The sequence below is a fragment of the Capricornis sumatraensis genome, chromosome 20 (assembly GCF_032405125.1).
Source record: "Capricornis sumatraensis isolate serow.1 chromosome 20, serow.2, whole genome shotgun sequence".
NCBI lineage: Eukaryota > Metazoa > Chordata > Mammalia > Artiodactyla > Bovidae > Capricornis > Capricornis sumatraensis.
The window spans coordinates 40,456,239-40,468,773 of NC_091088.1; the positions used below are offsets into that span (position 1 = coordinate 40,456,239).

The 12,535-nt window shown below is 58.7% G+C and overlaps 2 protein-coding genes across 4 annotated transcripts; both read left to right on the plus strand.

Annotated features, from left to right (window-relative positions):
* Positions 1 to 111: 111 nt before the first annotated feature.
* E2F4 (E2F transcription factor 4) lies at positions 112 to 6,562 on the plus strand. Of its 2 annotated transcripts, none has more exons than XM_068992374.1 (10): positions 112 to 255; positions 675 to 784; positions 926 to 1,087; positions 1,413 to 1,456; positions 2,184 to 2,245; positions 2,463 to 2,760; positions 3,229 to 3,438; positions 5,345 to 5,392; positions 5,607 to 5,651; positions 5,754 to 6,562. In XM_068992374.1, exons 1-10 carry the CDS (start codon positions 121 to 123, stop codon positions 5,867 to 5,869), a joined length of 1,230 nt encoding a protein of 409 aa, XP_068848475.1. In that variant the 5' UTR covers positions 112 to 120; the 3' UTR covers positions 5,870 to 6,562. The 2 variants fall into 2 exon arrangements, with proteins under 2 accessions (XP_068848475.1, XP_068848476.1); XM_068992375.1 differs by having other exon boundaries at positions 3,250 to 3,438.
* A 361-nt stretch (positions 6,563 to 6,923) lies between these two features.
* ELMO3 (engulfment and cell motility 3) lies at positions 6,924 to 11,387 on the plus strand. 2 transcript variants are annotated; one of them, XM_068992116.1, is made up of 20 exons: positions 6,924 to 7,139; positions 7,285 to 7,325; positions 7,427 to 7,499; positions 7,693 to 7,743; positions 7,935 to 8,104; positions 8,190 to 8,289; positions 8,392 to 8,543; positions 8,623 to 8,701; positions 8,830 to 8,880; positions 8,966 to 9,088; positions 9,178 to 9,309; positions 9,416 to 9,517; positions 9,631 to 9,739; positions 9,848 to 9,984; positions 10,084 to 10,247; positions 10,347 to 10,459; positions 10,559 to 10,663; positions 10,766 to 10,848; positions 10,922 to 11,008; positions 11,102 to 11,387. In XM_068992116.1, the coding sequence occupies exons 1-20, from the start codon at positions 7,062 to 7,064 to the stop codon at positions 11,312 to 11,314; spliced, it is 2,163 nt and encodes a 720-aa protein (XP_068848217.1). In that variant the 5' UTR covers positions 6,924 to 7,061; the 3' UTR covers positions 11,315 to 11,387. The 2 variants fall into 2 exon arrangements, with proteins under 2 accessions (XP_068848217.1, XP_068848218.1); XM_068992117.1 differs by having other exon boundaries at positions 11,118 to 11,246.
* The last annotated feature ends 1,148 nt before the right edge of the window (positions 11,388 to 12,535 follow it).

Genomic DNA, 12,535 nt, shown 5'->3' on the forward strand with positions numbered 1-12,535 from the left:
GAAGCGGAAGCGGAAGTAGCGAGGCTGGCGCCGGCGGCCGAGCAGCCAGGAACGGAAGCGGAAGTGGCGGCGGCGCCGGCCTGGCCTGGCCTGGCTGAGGGGAGGCGGCGGGCGGGCGCGATGGCGGAGGCCGGGCCACAGGCGCCGCCGCCCCCAGGCACCCCAAGCCGGCACGAGAAGAGCTTGGGACTTCTCACTACCAAGTTCGTGTCGCTTCTGCAGGAAGCCAAGGACGGTGTGCTTGACCTCAAGCTGGTGCGGCCCGGGCTAAGGGGCGACAGGGGGATGGTGGACCAGGCCTGAGCCGGTAGAGGGAACCCCCGGGGCGGCCCAGCTGAGCCCTCAGAGCAGGCCGCCATACATGTGCTGCTCACAAGCGGGAGGCCGGGAGCTGTTTCATTCATTCGGCTAAGGCTGTTCATCGTATGTCAGCTTTGTGGCAAGCTTGAGGCTGCGGGTGGTAGTCCTCGTGGCCCTTTCCAGCAGGTGTGGGGAAAAGAGCATCGGAACATCAGCTCAGGCTTCGTCTGGCCTCTTCCCGCCCCACAGTCCTGAGCTGCTGTAGTGCCTGGGGAGGAGGGCTAGAATTCAGGCCACCCCCTTTTCAGACTACTCCAGACCGAGTCCCCCATGAGAGTGGGACTGAGCATTTTCCATTCTCTTCTCCTTGCCAGGCAGCTGACACCCTAGCTGTGCGCCAGAAGCGGCGGATATATGACATTACTAACGTGCTGGAAGGTATCGGGTTGATCGAGAAAAAATCCAAGAATAGCATCCAGTGGAAGTGAGTGGGGGCACCGGGGTCGGCAGTGGGATCTCCTACCCAGAAGTGTCAGGAGTGTGGGGTGGAGGGTGGCAGAGAGAACAGGGGCTGTAGGACCCAGAGTGCCAGGCAGTCCCTCTTAGCTCTCCTTCCTGGATTCAGGGGTGTGGGTCCTGGCTGCAATACCCGGGAGATTGCGGACAAGCTGATTGAGCTCAAGGCAGAGATCGAGGAGCTGCAGCAGCGGGAGCAAGAACTAGACCAGCACAAGGTGTGGGTGCAGCAGAGCATCCGGAACGTCACAGAGGACGTGCAGAACAGCTGATATCCTCTTATTGGCGGTCCTGGCTCCAGGGGAGTGGGCGATGGGCCCTCTAGTTCAGCTGGGTGTGCTCTGTGTCCCCTAGTCTCTGTCCCACTTGGGAGGATGGTCCTCCAGCTCCTGGCCAGGTTTCAGCCTCCGGTTCCCTCCTCGGAGCCTCTCCACCCACAGTCTTGGCCTGTGATCCCTCCCCCATGTAGACCCCAGGCCTCAGGGCTTCTCTTTGTGAGCGTGTATGTCAGACCTCTGCTGCAAAGCTGAGTCTTTGCTGTGTCAGTTATCTGTCACCATAGGCAGGGCATCAGCCATTCTCCTTAACCCCCACACCTTGGCCTACGTGACTCATGAGGACATCTGCAGATGCTTTGCTGGTGAGCAGAGCCTGGGTAGGGGGAAATGGGGGTGGGACTGGGCTGAGCCACAGCCCTGAGCAGTGGACTCAGTGCTTGAGAGATTTCCGTCTCTTAAGAGGGTTCCTGGGGCCTGCTCAAAGAAGAACCAGACAGGATAAGGCCTGGATTTGAGGATCTCTGGGACCCTATGGAGGCTCACTATGCTGAGAGGGTACAGGAAGCCTGGACTGGGTCCCTGGGTCAGCCACCACCTGCATCGCCCCCTAGGTTTGGCTTCTCAAGTGTGACAGAAGCATACGAGGGGAGAAAGTGTGTGTGCCTGTTCGTATATGCTTGTGTACAGGGGGCAGTGGTACCCACTTTCAACCTGTAGTTTAGTTGCACTGTAGGTACAGGAACTCTTCCTCGTCCATCTTGCATCTCCCAGGCTGGTTCTGGGGAAGAGCTGTTGGCCTTGGCCAGAACGTCTTTGCCTAGGGAGCAGCCCCATCAATTGAATGAGGTGCCCATGGCCACTAATCTCTTGCTCCACGTATCTGAACCCAGATTTTCTGGTTACTGACCTTTGGGTTCTTAGGAGAGAAAAAGCTTTAGTTTTCTCCCCCAGCCTCGATAGGGAGTGAGTGAAGCCTACTGTCCAGCCCCTCCGAGACTATGACCTCCTTCCTTGTTCTGAGGGATAGGCACCCCATTCCCAGTTCAAATTGAGCCCATGGGCCTTGATCCATCCTCTTTGTCATCCTAGGAGACACTCTCCTTGCCATCCGGGCCCCGTCGGGCACCAGCCTGGAGGTGCCCATCCCAGAGGTGGGTGCTCAGCCCAGCCGGGTGGGGTGGATTGAGGGCGGGTGCTGGCTGTGGAGCCCGATAAGTCCCGGGTGGGGCAGGTAAGGGGAGGCCTAGGGTTTGAAGTTATCTAGGAGAACGGGCAGCCCAGGGTGGGAGAGGATACTGGCCCTGGCCCAGGGTCAGGCAGGAGCCAAATCTGCTTCCAATTCCACCTGTCCTCCACCCCCACCTTCAGGGCCTCAATGGGCAGAAGAAGTACCAGATTCACCTGAAGAGTGTAAGTGGCCCCATTGAGGTGCTTCTGGTGAACAAGGAGGCATGGAGCTCACCACCTGTGGCGGTTCCTGTGCCCCCACCCGAAGACCTGCTCCAGAGCCCGCCTGCTGTCTCTACCCCTCCGCTTCTTCCCAAGCCTGCCCTGGCCCAGCCCCAGGATGCCTCACGCCCGAGCAGTCCCCAGGCAACCACCCCCAACCCTGTCCCCAGCAGCACCGAGGCCCAGGGGGTGGCTGGTCCAGCAGCTGAGATTACAGGTGAGACACAAGGGGTATGTGGTAATGAGGGACTTCAGGGACCCAAGAAGCAATGTTTCTGTGTGACGAGATGAAATACTCAAGAGTTGAATGAGGCCCTGTAGGGGTTATACCCACCCACCCCCACCCCACTGGCCTCTCTTTGCTGGTGCAGCCAATGAGCCCTTTTAACAGGGACATTGTGACTGTGTGAAGGGGCATTAGTGGTGGCAGTTTTCCACCAGGTCTGCCTGTGTCTCACTTGCCCTGGCACCCCTCTTGAAGTGTGGTTGTAGCAGTCATATCTGTGAGTCTCCTTCCTTTGGGCTTCATGCCCCATCTCCTTCAATGACTAATTTTCACATTACTTTTCTGGGAGGGTGAGCATGCCTAAGTCTCCTTGGGCCGAGGACAGGGCTGTAGTCATCCTGGCTGTGGATTCTAGCATAGCCAGATTCAATATCCTGCTTCCTGTCCCTGAGTGACCAGGTTTGGGGGATGTGGTTGCAGTGAGTGGAGGCCATGGAACCGAGAGCAAGGACAGTGGTGAGCTCAGCTCCCTCCCGCTGGGCCTGGCAGCTCTGGACACCCGGCCGCTGCAGTCCTCTGCCCTGTTGGACAGCAGCAGCAGCAACAGCAGTTCGTCTGGACCCAATCCTTCTACCTCCTTTGAGCCCATCAAGGCAGACCCCACAGGTGGTGAGTACTTGTACCCTTGGGAGCAGGGAGAACCCAGCCTCAAAAAGACCTAGTTCAATAGAATCAGGCTTGGAACTGAACTCTCCTATCTCCTCTGTCAAAGCTGGCCAGCCCCCTGCCATCAGCTAGAGCTCTGCCAGCCAAGGCGAGGAGCTGGCCTCTGGCTTGGTGCTGGTGCCCCTTTGTCCCCTTTCCTGGTCCTCTCTCAAGCCCTGCCTGCCACCCCTTGGACTCAGGTCTCATGAAGGCATGAGTGGTCTCCTAGGGAATGGGCTATGGTGTGGCCCTCAGGCCCCAAAGTGGGGCAGTGAGTGTCTTAGGAGAAACAGTGTCATCTGGCTGGTGTCTCCTCGTCATCCTGTGACTTGAGTGTTTGCTTTTTCCGGGACTCATTCTCTCGGCCCTCAAGCACTGCTAAGTCTTTCATTAAATGACACTTCATCCCCTGTGTCCCCTTCTCTCGCCTTCCCTATTATCTCTGTGTTTAGACTCTTTGAAAAAGTCATCTCCATTCTGTTCCATATCCTGGTTCCCTGATCAGGCTTCAGGTTGCAGCAGTCAGGACCCCAGCCCTAACTCCTCCACCCCATTCCATACTAGTGTTGCTCTTGATCAGTCACCCAGCCCTGCCTAGCCAGCTTCAGCGGGTTTCTCGGTGATTTGCTCTGGTCCTCTCTTTCTCTGTGTTGATGCTCTTTTCCCTTTCTGGCATCCATAATGTCAGCTTTTGGCTCTTCTCTGTTAATTGACTTCTCCTTCTGACCTCTCCTTGGCATTTTTTTACATCTGGCTTCCCAGATCTCTGGCCCATGGCACACTTGTGGAGGGCCCCAGTTCTGGGTAGGTGAATCCCACCTTTTGTCTTTCCTAGGTCTTTTGCCTGAACCTTACCTCTGTGTCCATGTGCCTTCTGCACATCCAATGGACACTTCATTTCTATGTGTCCTCAACTGAAACTTGTTTTTCTACCTCTGTGTGTACCCGACCTTTGGCCCTAGTCACCCAGACCTGACACCCTGGTGTCACTCAAGCTCTCTCCTTCTGCTCCCCATCCCACATCAGCTAAATGAATTCTCCCCCAGACATCCCCCATGGATGGCCTTATGTGTCCTAACACTCAGGATCACTGCCACCACCTCTGTCCTAAGTTCTTCAACATTGTCGTCTTTACCCTGACTGATTCTGAAACACACCCTGACTGGCTTTTCTCTATTTACAAAAATTCTTTTAACAGCTCCCTAAGGTATACTGGATAAAACCAGAGCCCCTAAACCTGGCAAATGAAATCCCTGCTGGCTCCAACACTTTTTCCCTGTTTCCCACGTGTGTCCTCGTTGGACCTTTGTAGCAGCGTCATCACCCTGTAGCACTATTCCCTACTTAAGAGTGTGTCCCTCTCCACCAAGTGACCTGACCTGGGGTGTGGTCTCAGCCTGGCACAAGTAGGTGCTTAGTTAGGGCAGGAATGGACAGGACATCCTTTCATCACACAGGGCATCCTCCATCAGACAGGGTATACACTCTGAACCTAGAAATGAAAGCAGGGTGTGTTGTCCTTCTGCTGAACTGCTGAGTTGGAAGCACTGTACCAATAACTTATTAGTGGGCCTTTGGTGCAGAGGAATTCAGATCTGACACCCTGGTGTCACTCAAGCTCCCTCTTTCTCCTGCTCCCCACCCCACATCAGCTAAATGAATTCTCTCCCAGATGTTCGCCGTGGATGGCCTCATGTATCCTAACACTCAGGATCACTGCCACCATCTTTACTGACAGTGCCAGCTTGGCCTGATGTGGGGCCTACATCTCAGCTGTATGGCACCCCCTGGGTGGGTGGTATAGGATCTGGGGAAGCAAGGGCTAGAGTAGGACCTCTGTGCCCTTGATCATGGTTTTCTTGTTTTTCAGTTTTGGAGCTCCCCAAAGAGCTGTCGGAAATCTTTGATCCCACTCGAGGTAGGGCTGTGTTCCTCCCTGGGGCTGGGGTAAGGGGCACAGCTCATTGGGTCTTAGAGCTGTTTTCTTGCCCTTCTGAGGACCTTATGGTTGTGCCTGTTATCTGGGCAAAGGGTCAGAGTTCCTGGTGGGTGGCTTGGTGGTCCTCTTCATGAACTTTGGTGGGTGGAGAGAAGGGAGTCAGGATGTAACTGAGCTATCTCTCTGTCCCCAGAATGCATGAGCTCAGAGCTCTTGGAGGAGCTGATGTCCTCAGAAGGTAGGTGGCCCAGCAAGGTGGGGGGTAAGTGTATGTGGGCAGAGTTTGGGTGGCTGTGGGTGGGGCCTCGGCTATGGGGCCTCAGCTTCTTGTTCTCTGCAGTGTTTGCACCCCTCCTCCGCCTTTCTCCGCCTCCTGGAGACCACGATTACATCTACAACCTGGATGAGAGTGAAGGTGTCTGTGACCTCTTTGATGTGCCTGTTCTCAACCTCTGACTGACAGGAGCATGCCCTTTGTGGCTGGGACACAGACTGTCTGACCTGGGGGCTGCCTGGGGACCTCTCCCCACTCCCCCACAGCTTGAGAGCCGCAGATTTCCGGCTTCCCCAGCCTTCCCTCACTGCACAGTTCTGGCCCCAAGTCCTGCTCCTGCAAGTCCACCTGTTCTGTGCTGGGAGAGCCGGGGAAGGCATAGCCCCCTCCACCGTGGAGCCAAAGTGTTTGCCTCTCCTTTTGTGGGGCCTTACCCTACCTGGTATCCTCCTCGAGCCCTCCTAGAGTTCAGGTTCAGCTGCCACCCAGTGGCACAGAACCAAGGACCCTCCATCACCCTCACAGGGCCGCTTGTCCATTCCCATTGCCCTGTACCTGCCGGGCCTTCCCCCTTCCAGGAGGAAGTCTGGGGTGGGGATGGGCACATGCCAGCACCACCTCTGGCCTCCTTAACTTCTCCCCATGCCCGATCACAAACCTCCTTCTGGACTTCTCTTGTGCCCCCTCTTCTGCTGGGCCCTTGGCCCTGAGGACCTGTTGACATGGGGGTGCTAACAGGAAGGAATGGAGATTTCTAGCTAAGAATCTGGGCTGCTGAGTCCCTAAGGATTGGCCCAGCCTCCCTCTGCCCTATAGCCCCCTTCTTGTTTATTCATTTACCCTCATTTAGAGCCATTTGCAGAGATTTAGAAAGATTTGCAGTAACGGATGGATTCCTATATAAAGATTATTTTTATACTTTTTGCAACAAAAGGAAATTGTAATATTTGTACAGTGTCCAAGTGAATAAAGATCGTGCCTAAGGCTATCTTTGATCTGGTTCTTTCAGGGCCCTTCCCTGGGATTGTGCTGGGTGGTGGTGGAACTGGGCGGGTCAACTCTTGGAAAAGGAGGTGCAGCTGTGCTGACAGCCCGCCCTCCGCACCCCCACCTGCCGCACCTTGGGGCGGGGCGGGGCCTCCTTGGTTGGGCGGGGCGGGGCAGGCGCTCTCCTATCCTCGGGACTCCAACCCGGAACTGGCCTTGGATCCGGCTCCCTAGGGAAGGCCGCGGCACCTTGTCGCGAGTGGGAGCCTGAGCCACGGGAGCCAGGCCTCGGGCTGAGGAACGCCTTCGTTCCCAGGGGCCCCAGGCCAGGTGTGCTCTCAACGGAGGAGGCACGTCTGGAAAGTATAGAGCCCCCACGGCTAGACCATGGCGCCCCCGCGGAATGTGGTGAAGATCGCCGTCCAGATGCGTGACGCCATCCCGCAGCTCATCCAGCTGGACCAGGTCACTAGGCCTGGCTGGCTTCCATCCACCCCACCACCTACCTCCGGGTCGCCCCCTTCCCCTCAAATAGCCCACCCCACCCCTTCCCAGGCTCCTCCGCAACCTCTTCCCACTCCCATCCTGTGAGTGACTCTTCCGCTTGTAGGCAAAACCCCTGGCTGCTGTGCTGAAGGAGGTGTGCGACGCGTGAGTGCGGGTCCGCACGGGGCGCGAGGAGTAGGGGATGGGGCGGGGCAGGAGGGAGAGGGCGCCCCCTACCAGCCTTACGGAGCCTCTGCTGCCTGCAGGTGGAGCTTGCCTCACTCTGAGCGCTATGCCCTGCAGTTTGCGGATGGGCACCGGAGATACATCACCGAGAACGTGAGTCCCCTCCCCTCTGCCCCACATTCCACCCTGTGGTCCCTTCTAACTCTGGCTTCGACTCGCAGTCATCGTCCCACTCTCTGCAACCTGATCTTTTACTGACCCCCAAACCCTCCCTTCTTGACAGCCCCAACTAGCCAGTCCTCAGGGCCCTTCTTGACTTCTTTCCGTTCTTTGCCATCTTTTCCAGAACCGCATGGAGATCAAGAATGGCAGCATCCTGTGCCTCAGCACGGCCCCAGTAATGCCCCTCCGACCCCGCCCTCCTTCCCTGCCCCTCTGCTGTGCCTCTTTTCTGCACCTGGCAACTGGGGGCCCAGTCCCAGCTCCAGCCTAGAAGTGCCCCACCTAGCGGACACCCGCCTCCCCACACCCCCAGTTCCCTCTCCTTACCTCCTCACCTGTGCTCTGCCCTTGCTCCCACCCCGCCAGGACCGCGAAGCGGAGCGGCTGTTGCGAGGGCTGCAGAGCGAAAGTCGTGAAGGGCGCCGGGAAGCCCTGCGGCACCTCCTCCTGCTGGCCCCGGACCTGACCTTCGCCCGGGAGGTCATCAGCCGTGATGGGCTTCAGAGACTGGGCACCATCATTGAGGATGGGGACGAGTGAGCCCAGGGCTGTGGTGGGCAGGGGACACAGTGGGACCGCGGATCCTGGTCTGGCTGTGCTCAGCCTCCGATGTCCCTCCAGCCTAGGAGAGGTGCTGGCCCTCGCACTGAGGGCCTTCTTGGAGCTTATGGAGCACGGCGTGGTGTCCTGGGAGACACTCAGCATCCCCTTTGTTAGGAAGGTGGGTGGGCTTTTCTCGGGGAAACGCATGGAGGTGGTGGAGAGGTGTCAGGGCTTGGCCTTCCACGGTGATGAGGTGGTGACAACCTCTGCTCCGCCAAAGGTGGTGTGCTACGTGAACATGAACCTGATGGATGCCTCTGTGCAGCCCTTGGCCCTGGGCTTGCTGGAGAATGTGACCTTGAGCAGCCCTACCCTGGGCCAGCTGGTCAAGAGTGAGGTGCCACTAGACAGGCTGCTAGTGCACCTACAGGTGTAAGTGTCTGAGGTGGGCATCAGGGAGGAGAGCAGGCCTGGGCCCCGGATGGCCGGCTGAGCCCTCTTTTTGACCCAGGATGAACCAGCAGCTGCAAACCAAGGCCATGGCACTGCTGACAGCTTTGCTACAGGGGGCCACCCCTGCAGAACGTAAGGTGGGCATCCATCCAGTGACTGGATGGGGTGGGCAGGAGCTGGTGGGTGCTGTGCTCAGAGCAGTGGGCCAAAAAGATGGGTGCTCATGGTGGGGCTAAATCACTCAAGCCCTCTTCCCACCCACCAGCACATGCTCGACTACCTGTGGCAGAAAAACCTTCGCCAGTTCATCTATAAGGTAGGAAGGACCAGGCCTGGCAGACCCCTCCCCACTCCTCTCCTTGGAACCCCACGCTCACAGCCATGGACTGGCTGTCCTTCAGAACATCATCCACAGTGCAGCGCCGCTGGGTGACGAGATGGCTCACCACCTGTACGTACTGCAGGCCCTGATGCTGGGGCTGCTGGAGCCACGCATGCGGACACCACTGGACCCCTACAGTCAGGTAGGTGCCTTGAGCGCGCAGAAGGCTGGGGTTGGCCGGAGTTTGCCTTTGAATATTCCATCTTGCCACCACTCCAACAACGACCCCAGGAGCAGCGAGAGCAGCTGCAGGCCCTGCGCCAAGCTGCCTTTGAGCCGGAGGGGGAGTCCATGGGCGCCGGGCTGAGCGCTGACCGTCGCCGTTCCCTGTGTGCCCGCGAGTTCCGCAAACTGGGCTTCTCTGTGAGTGACCCCTACCCAGGCCCCTTCCCCCTCCCTCCACCCAGGGCTGCTGCTACTGCTCCAGAGGGCTGGGACGTTCCTCAGCTGCCTTTCCCCTGCCCCCCAGAACAGCAACCCTGCCCAGGACTTGGAGCGTGTGCCCCCTGGCCTGCTGGCCCTGGACAACATGCTCTACTTCTCTAGACAGGCACCCAGCGCCTACAGCCGGGTCAGTGGTGGGGCGGGGTGGGGTATGGATGGATGGGGTACAGGGCACCTAAGTGGGGCCTCCCAGGGCTTAGTCATGACTCCCCAGCCCATCCTGTGCTCCCGCCTCCTCAGTTTGTGTTAGAGAACAGCAGCCGTGAGGACAAGCACGAGTGCCCCTTTGCGAGGAGCAGCATCCAGCTGACCGTGCTGCTGTGTGATCTGCTCCATGTTGGGGAGCCCTGTGAGTGGCGCTGGGCACAGCGTGTTCAGGAACGGGGGACGGAAGGGCAGAGAGGGCCAGGGGCAGCACACACTATCTCCCTGAGCCCCTCCTGCCCCCCCGCTCCAGGCTCCGAAACAGCCCAGGACTTTTCACCCATGTTCTTTGGCCAAGACCAGAGCTTCCATGAACTCTTCTGTGTGAGCATCCAGCTGCTGAATAAGACCTGGAAGGAGATGCGGGCCACTCAGGAGGACTTCGACAAGGTGCGGAGGGCAGCAGTGGAGAGACCTGGGCCAGGCAGAGGTGGTTCTGGGGTTGGGGCCCAGAACTCAGGCCCTGAGCTAGGCTTGGGATGGCCCCAGGTCATGCAAGTGGTACGGGAGCAGCTGGCCCGCACGCTGGCCCTGAAGCCCAGCTCTCTGGAGCTCTTCCGGACGAAGGTGAACGCACTCACCTATGGGGAAGTGCTGCGGCTTCGACAGACTGAGCGGCTACACCAGGAAGGCACGCTGGCCCCTCCAATTCTGTGAGTCATGGGGGTGGATCCAGGCCTAGTGCCCACCTGCCCTGCTGCCTTGCCCAGGTCTGGCCGTCCAGCTCAGTGAGCCCCCTCCCCTGCACCCAGGGAGCTTCGGGAGAAACTGAAGCCGGAGCTCCTGGGCCTGATCCGCCAGCAGCGTCTGCTCCGCCTCTGCGAGGGGACCCTCTTCCACAAGATCAGCAGCCGGCGGCGCCAGGGTCACTGTGTGGGCGGTGGTGGGGCTGGAGGGAGGCTGGACAGGGCTGGGGAGGCCCTCTCATTGCCCCCCCCCCCGCCCCTGCCCTTTCCACCCACAGACAAGTTGTGGTTCTGCTGCCTGTCCCCCAACCACAAAGTGCTGCAGTACGGGGACGTGGAGGAGGGAGTAGGCCCGCCGACCCCTGAGAGCCTGCCCGAGCAGCGTGAGGATGGCATGGGGGCGGGCAGATACCTGTGCTCCCCCGAGCCGCCCCACCCCGGGGCCGCCAGGGGTCTCAGTGGTCAACCCAGCCTTTTTCCTGCAGTTCCTGTGGCCGACATCAGGGCACTGCTGACAGGCAAGGACTGCCCCCACGTCCGGGAGAAAGGCTCTGGGAAGCAGAACAAGGTGAGTGCAGTGGGCGCCAGGGCTGCTTCCCACCAGCCCCTGCTCAGCGCTTCTGGATCCCTTGCTTTTCCAGGATGTCTGGGAGTTAGCTTTCTCAGTCTGCTATGACCATGGGGAAGAGGAGGCATACCTCAACTTCATTGCCCCGTCCAAACGGGAGGTGAGTACCTGGGCAGGCTGAGCAGATGGGCAGGGGAACAGACGGGCAGGGGGAGAAATGGAGAGGCCCTCATGGAGCTGGCTCCATCCCCAGTTCCACCTGTGGACAGATGGGCTGAGCGCCCTGCTGGGCAATCCCATGGGCAGCGAGCAGACACGGCTGGACCTGGAGCAGCTGCTAACCATGGAGACCAAGCTGCGGCTGCTGGAGCTGGAGAATGTGCCCATCCCTGAGCAACCACCCCCTGTGCCCCCGCCCCCCACCAACTTCAACTTCTGCTATGACTGCAGCATTGCCGAACCTTGACAGTGAGGTTGGCCAAGGGCCACAGCTGCTGCCACCGGGGTGGCCGCAAAGGGTGGAGGGGGAGAAGCACAGGCACCTTGACCAGCAGAGGCTGTGGCAGAAATAAAAGTCTGCTTGGCTCTTGGATGTGTGTCGAGCCAGCTGTGAACCTCACAGGCTAAACCTGCCTTCCATCTTGGCTGGCAAGTGAGACGGGGTGTCAGGCGAGGGCCACAGCTTGGGGCCATGAACCTGGGCAACTCCAGTTGCGGGGCTGGTGTTCTGAAGGCGGGTGAGGACAGGCTGGCCCTGTTACCCTTCTCCAGAGTGAGTCTTCAGCCCACCCTCTGAAGAGCAGAATGACTGCAGGCTGGGGGCGCCAACTGAGAGAGGTCTGGGGCAGCCAGCCAGATGAGGGAAAGAGGGCAGGGTGGGAAGTATTTCCCCAATTTTAGCAGGGGCCTAGTTTGGGAGCCATGTCTCCAGAAGGCTCTGGACAGTCTGAGCTTAGTTCTCCACCCTGCCTGGCCCTTCCCCTGTCTCCTCTTCGGGTCCTGAAGGCCTGCTTTCGAGAGACTTGAAGGGAGAGACGTGAAGTTGGGTATGCTTCGTGCCGAAGGGCAAACTCAGGGTTCCAGTAGATGTCCGCCAGGCCAGTGGGAGGATGTAGGCTGATTCTGACAAGATGGAATTCAGTGCAGGAAGCCTGCTTTCTGATTAAAACTCATCTGCAGCAGCATGGGTGGGGTGGGAGCCACAGATAGGCCAGCTGGAGGCGAAGCTCAGAGGCTGTGGTCATGGACCCCAAGCCTCTGAGGCAGAGAGGAACACACCCACCCCCAGGCCCCACAGACAGGCTGGAAGCTGAGGGCTATCACCCTCTGATCTCCATGCCTCTCACTGCCTCTCCTTCCCAGTGCCTCCTCAAAATATCTCTAAGTGTTAACCATCACCACGTTGCCTAGAAACTGATGGCATGGCACCTCCCTTGAAGAATGTTCCGGGGGAGCTTGCTTCCCACCCCCTAGCTATGCTTCTTACTTGGGCATCTATGGCCCCATGTGCCCACTCCTGTATTCAGACTTCGCAACCCACTGAGAATAGTCCCTGTTGAGTTCAAGGTGAAAATGGAGCACCCAGATGCACTTACACCTCCTGATACCTTCAGTTCTTTCTCAATGTCTCCAGTCCCTTGTTCAGGCCACCATCATCTTGGGAAGAACCTCCTGACTTCCTGCTTCC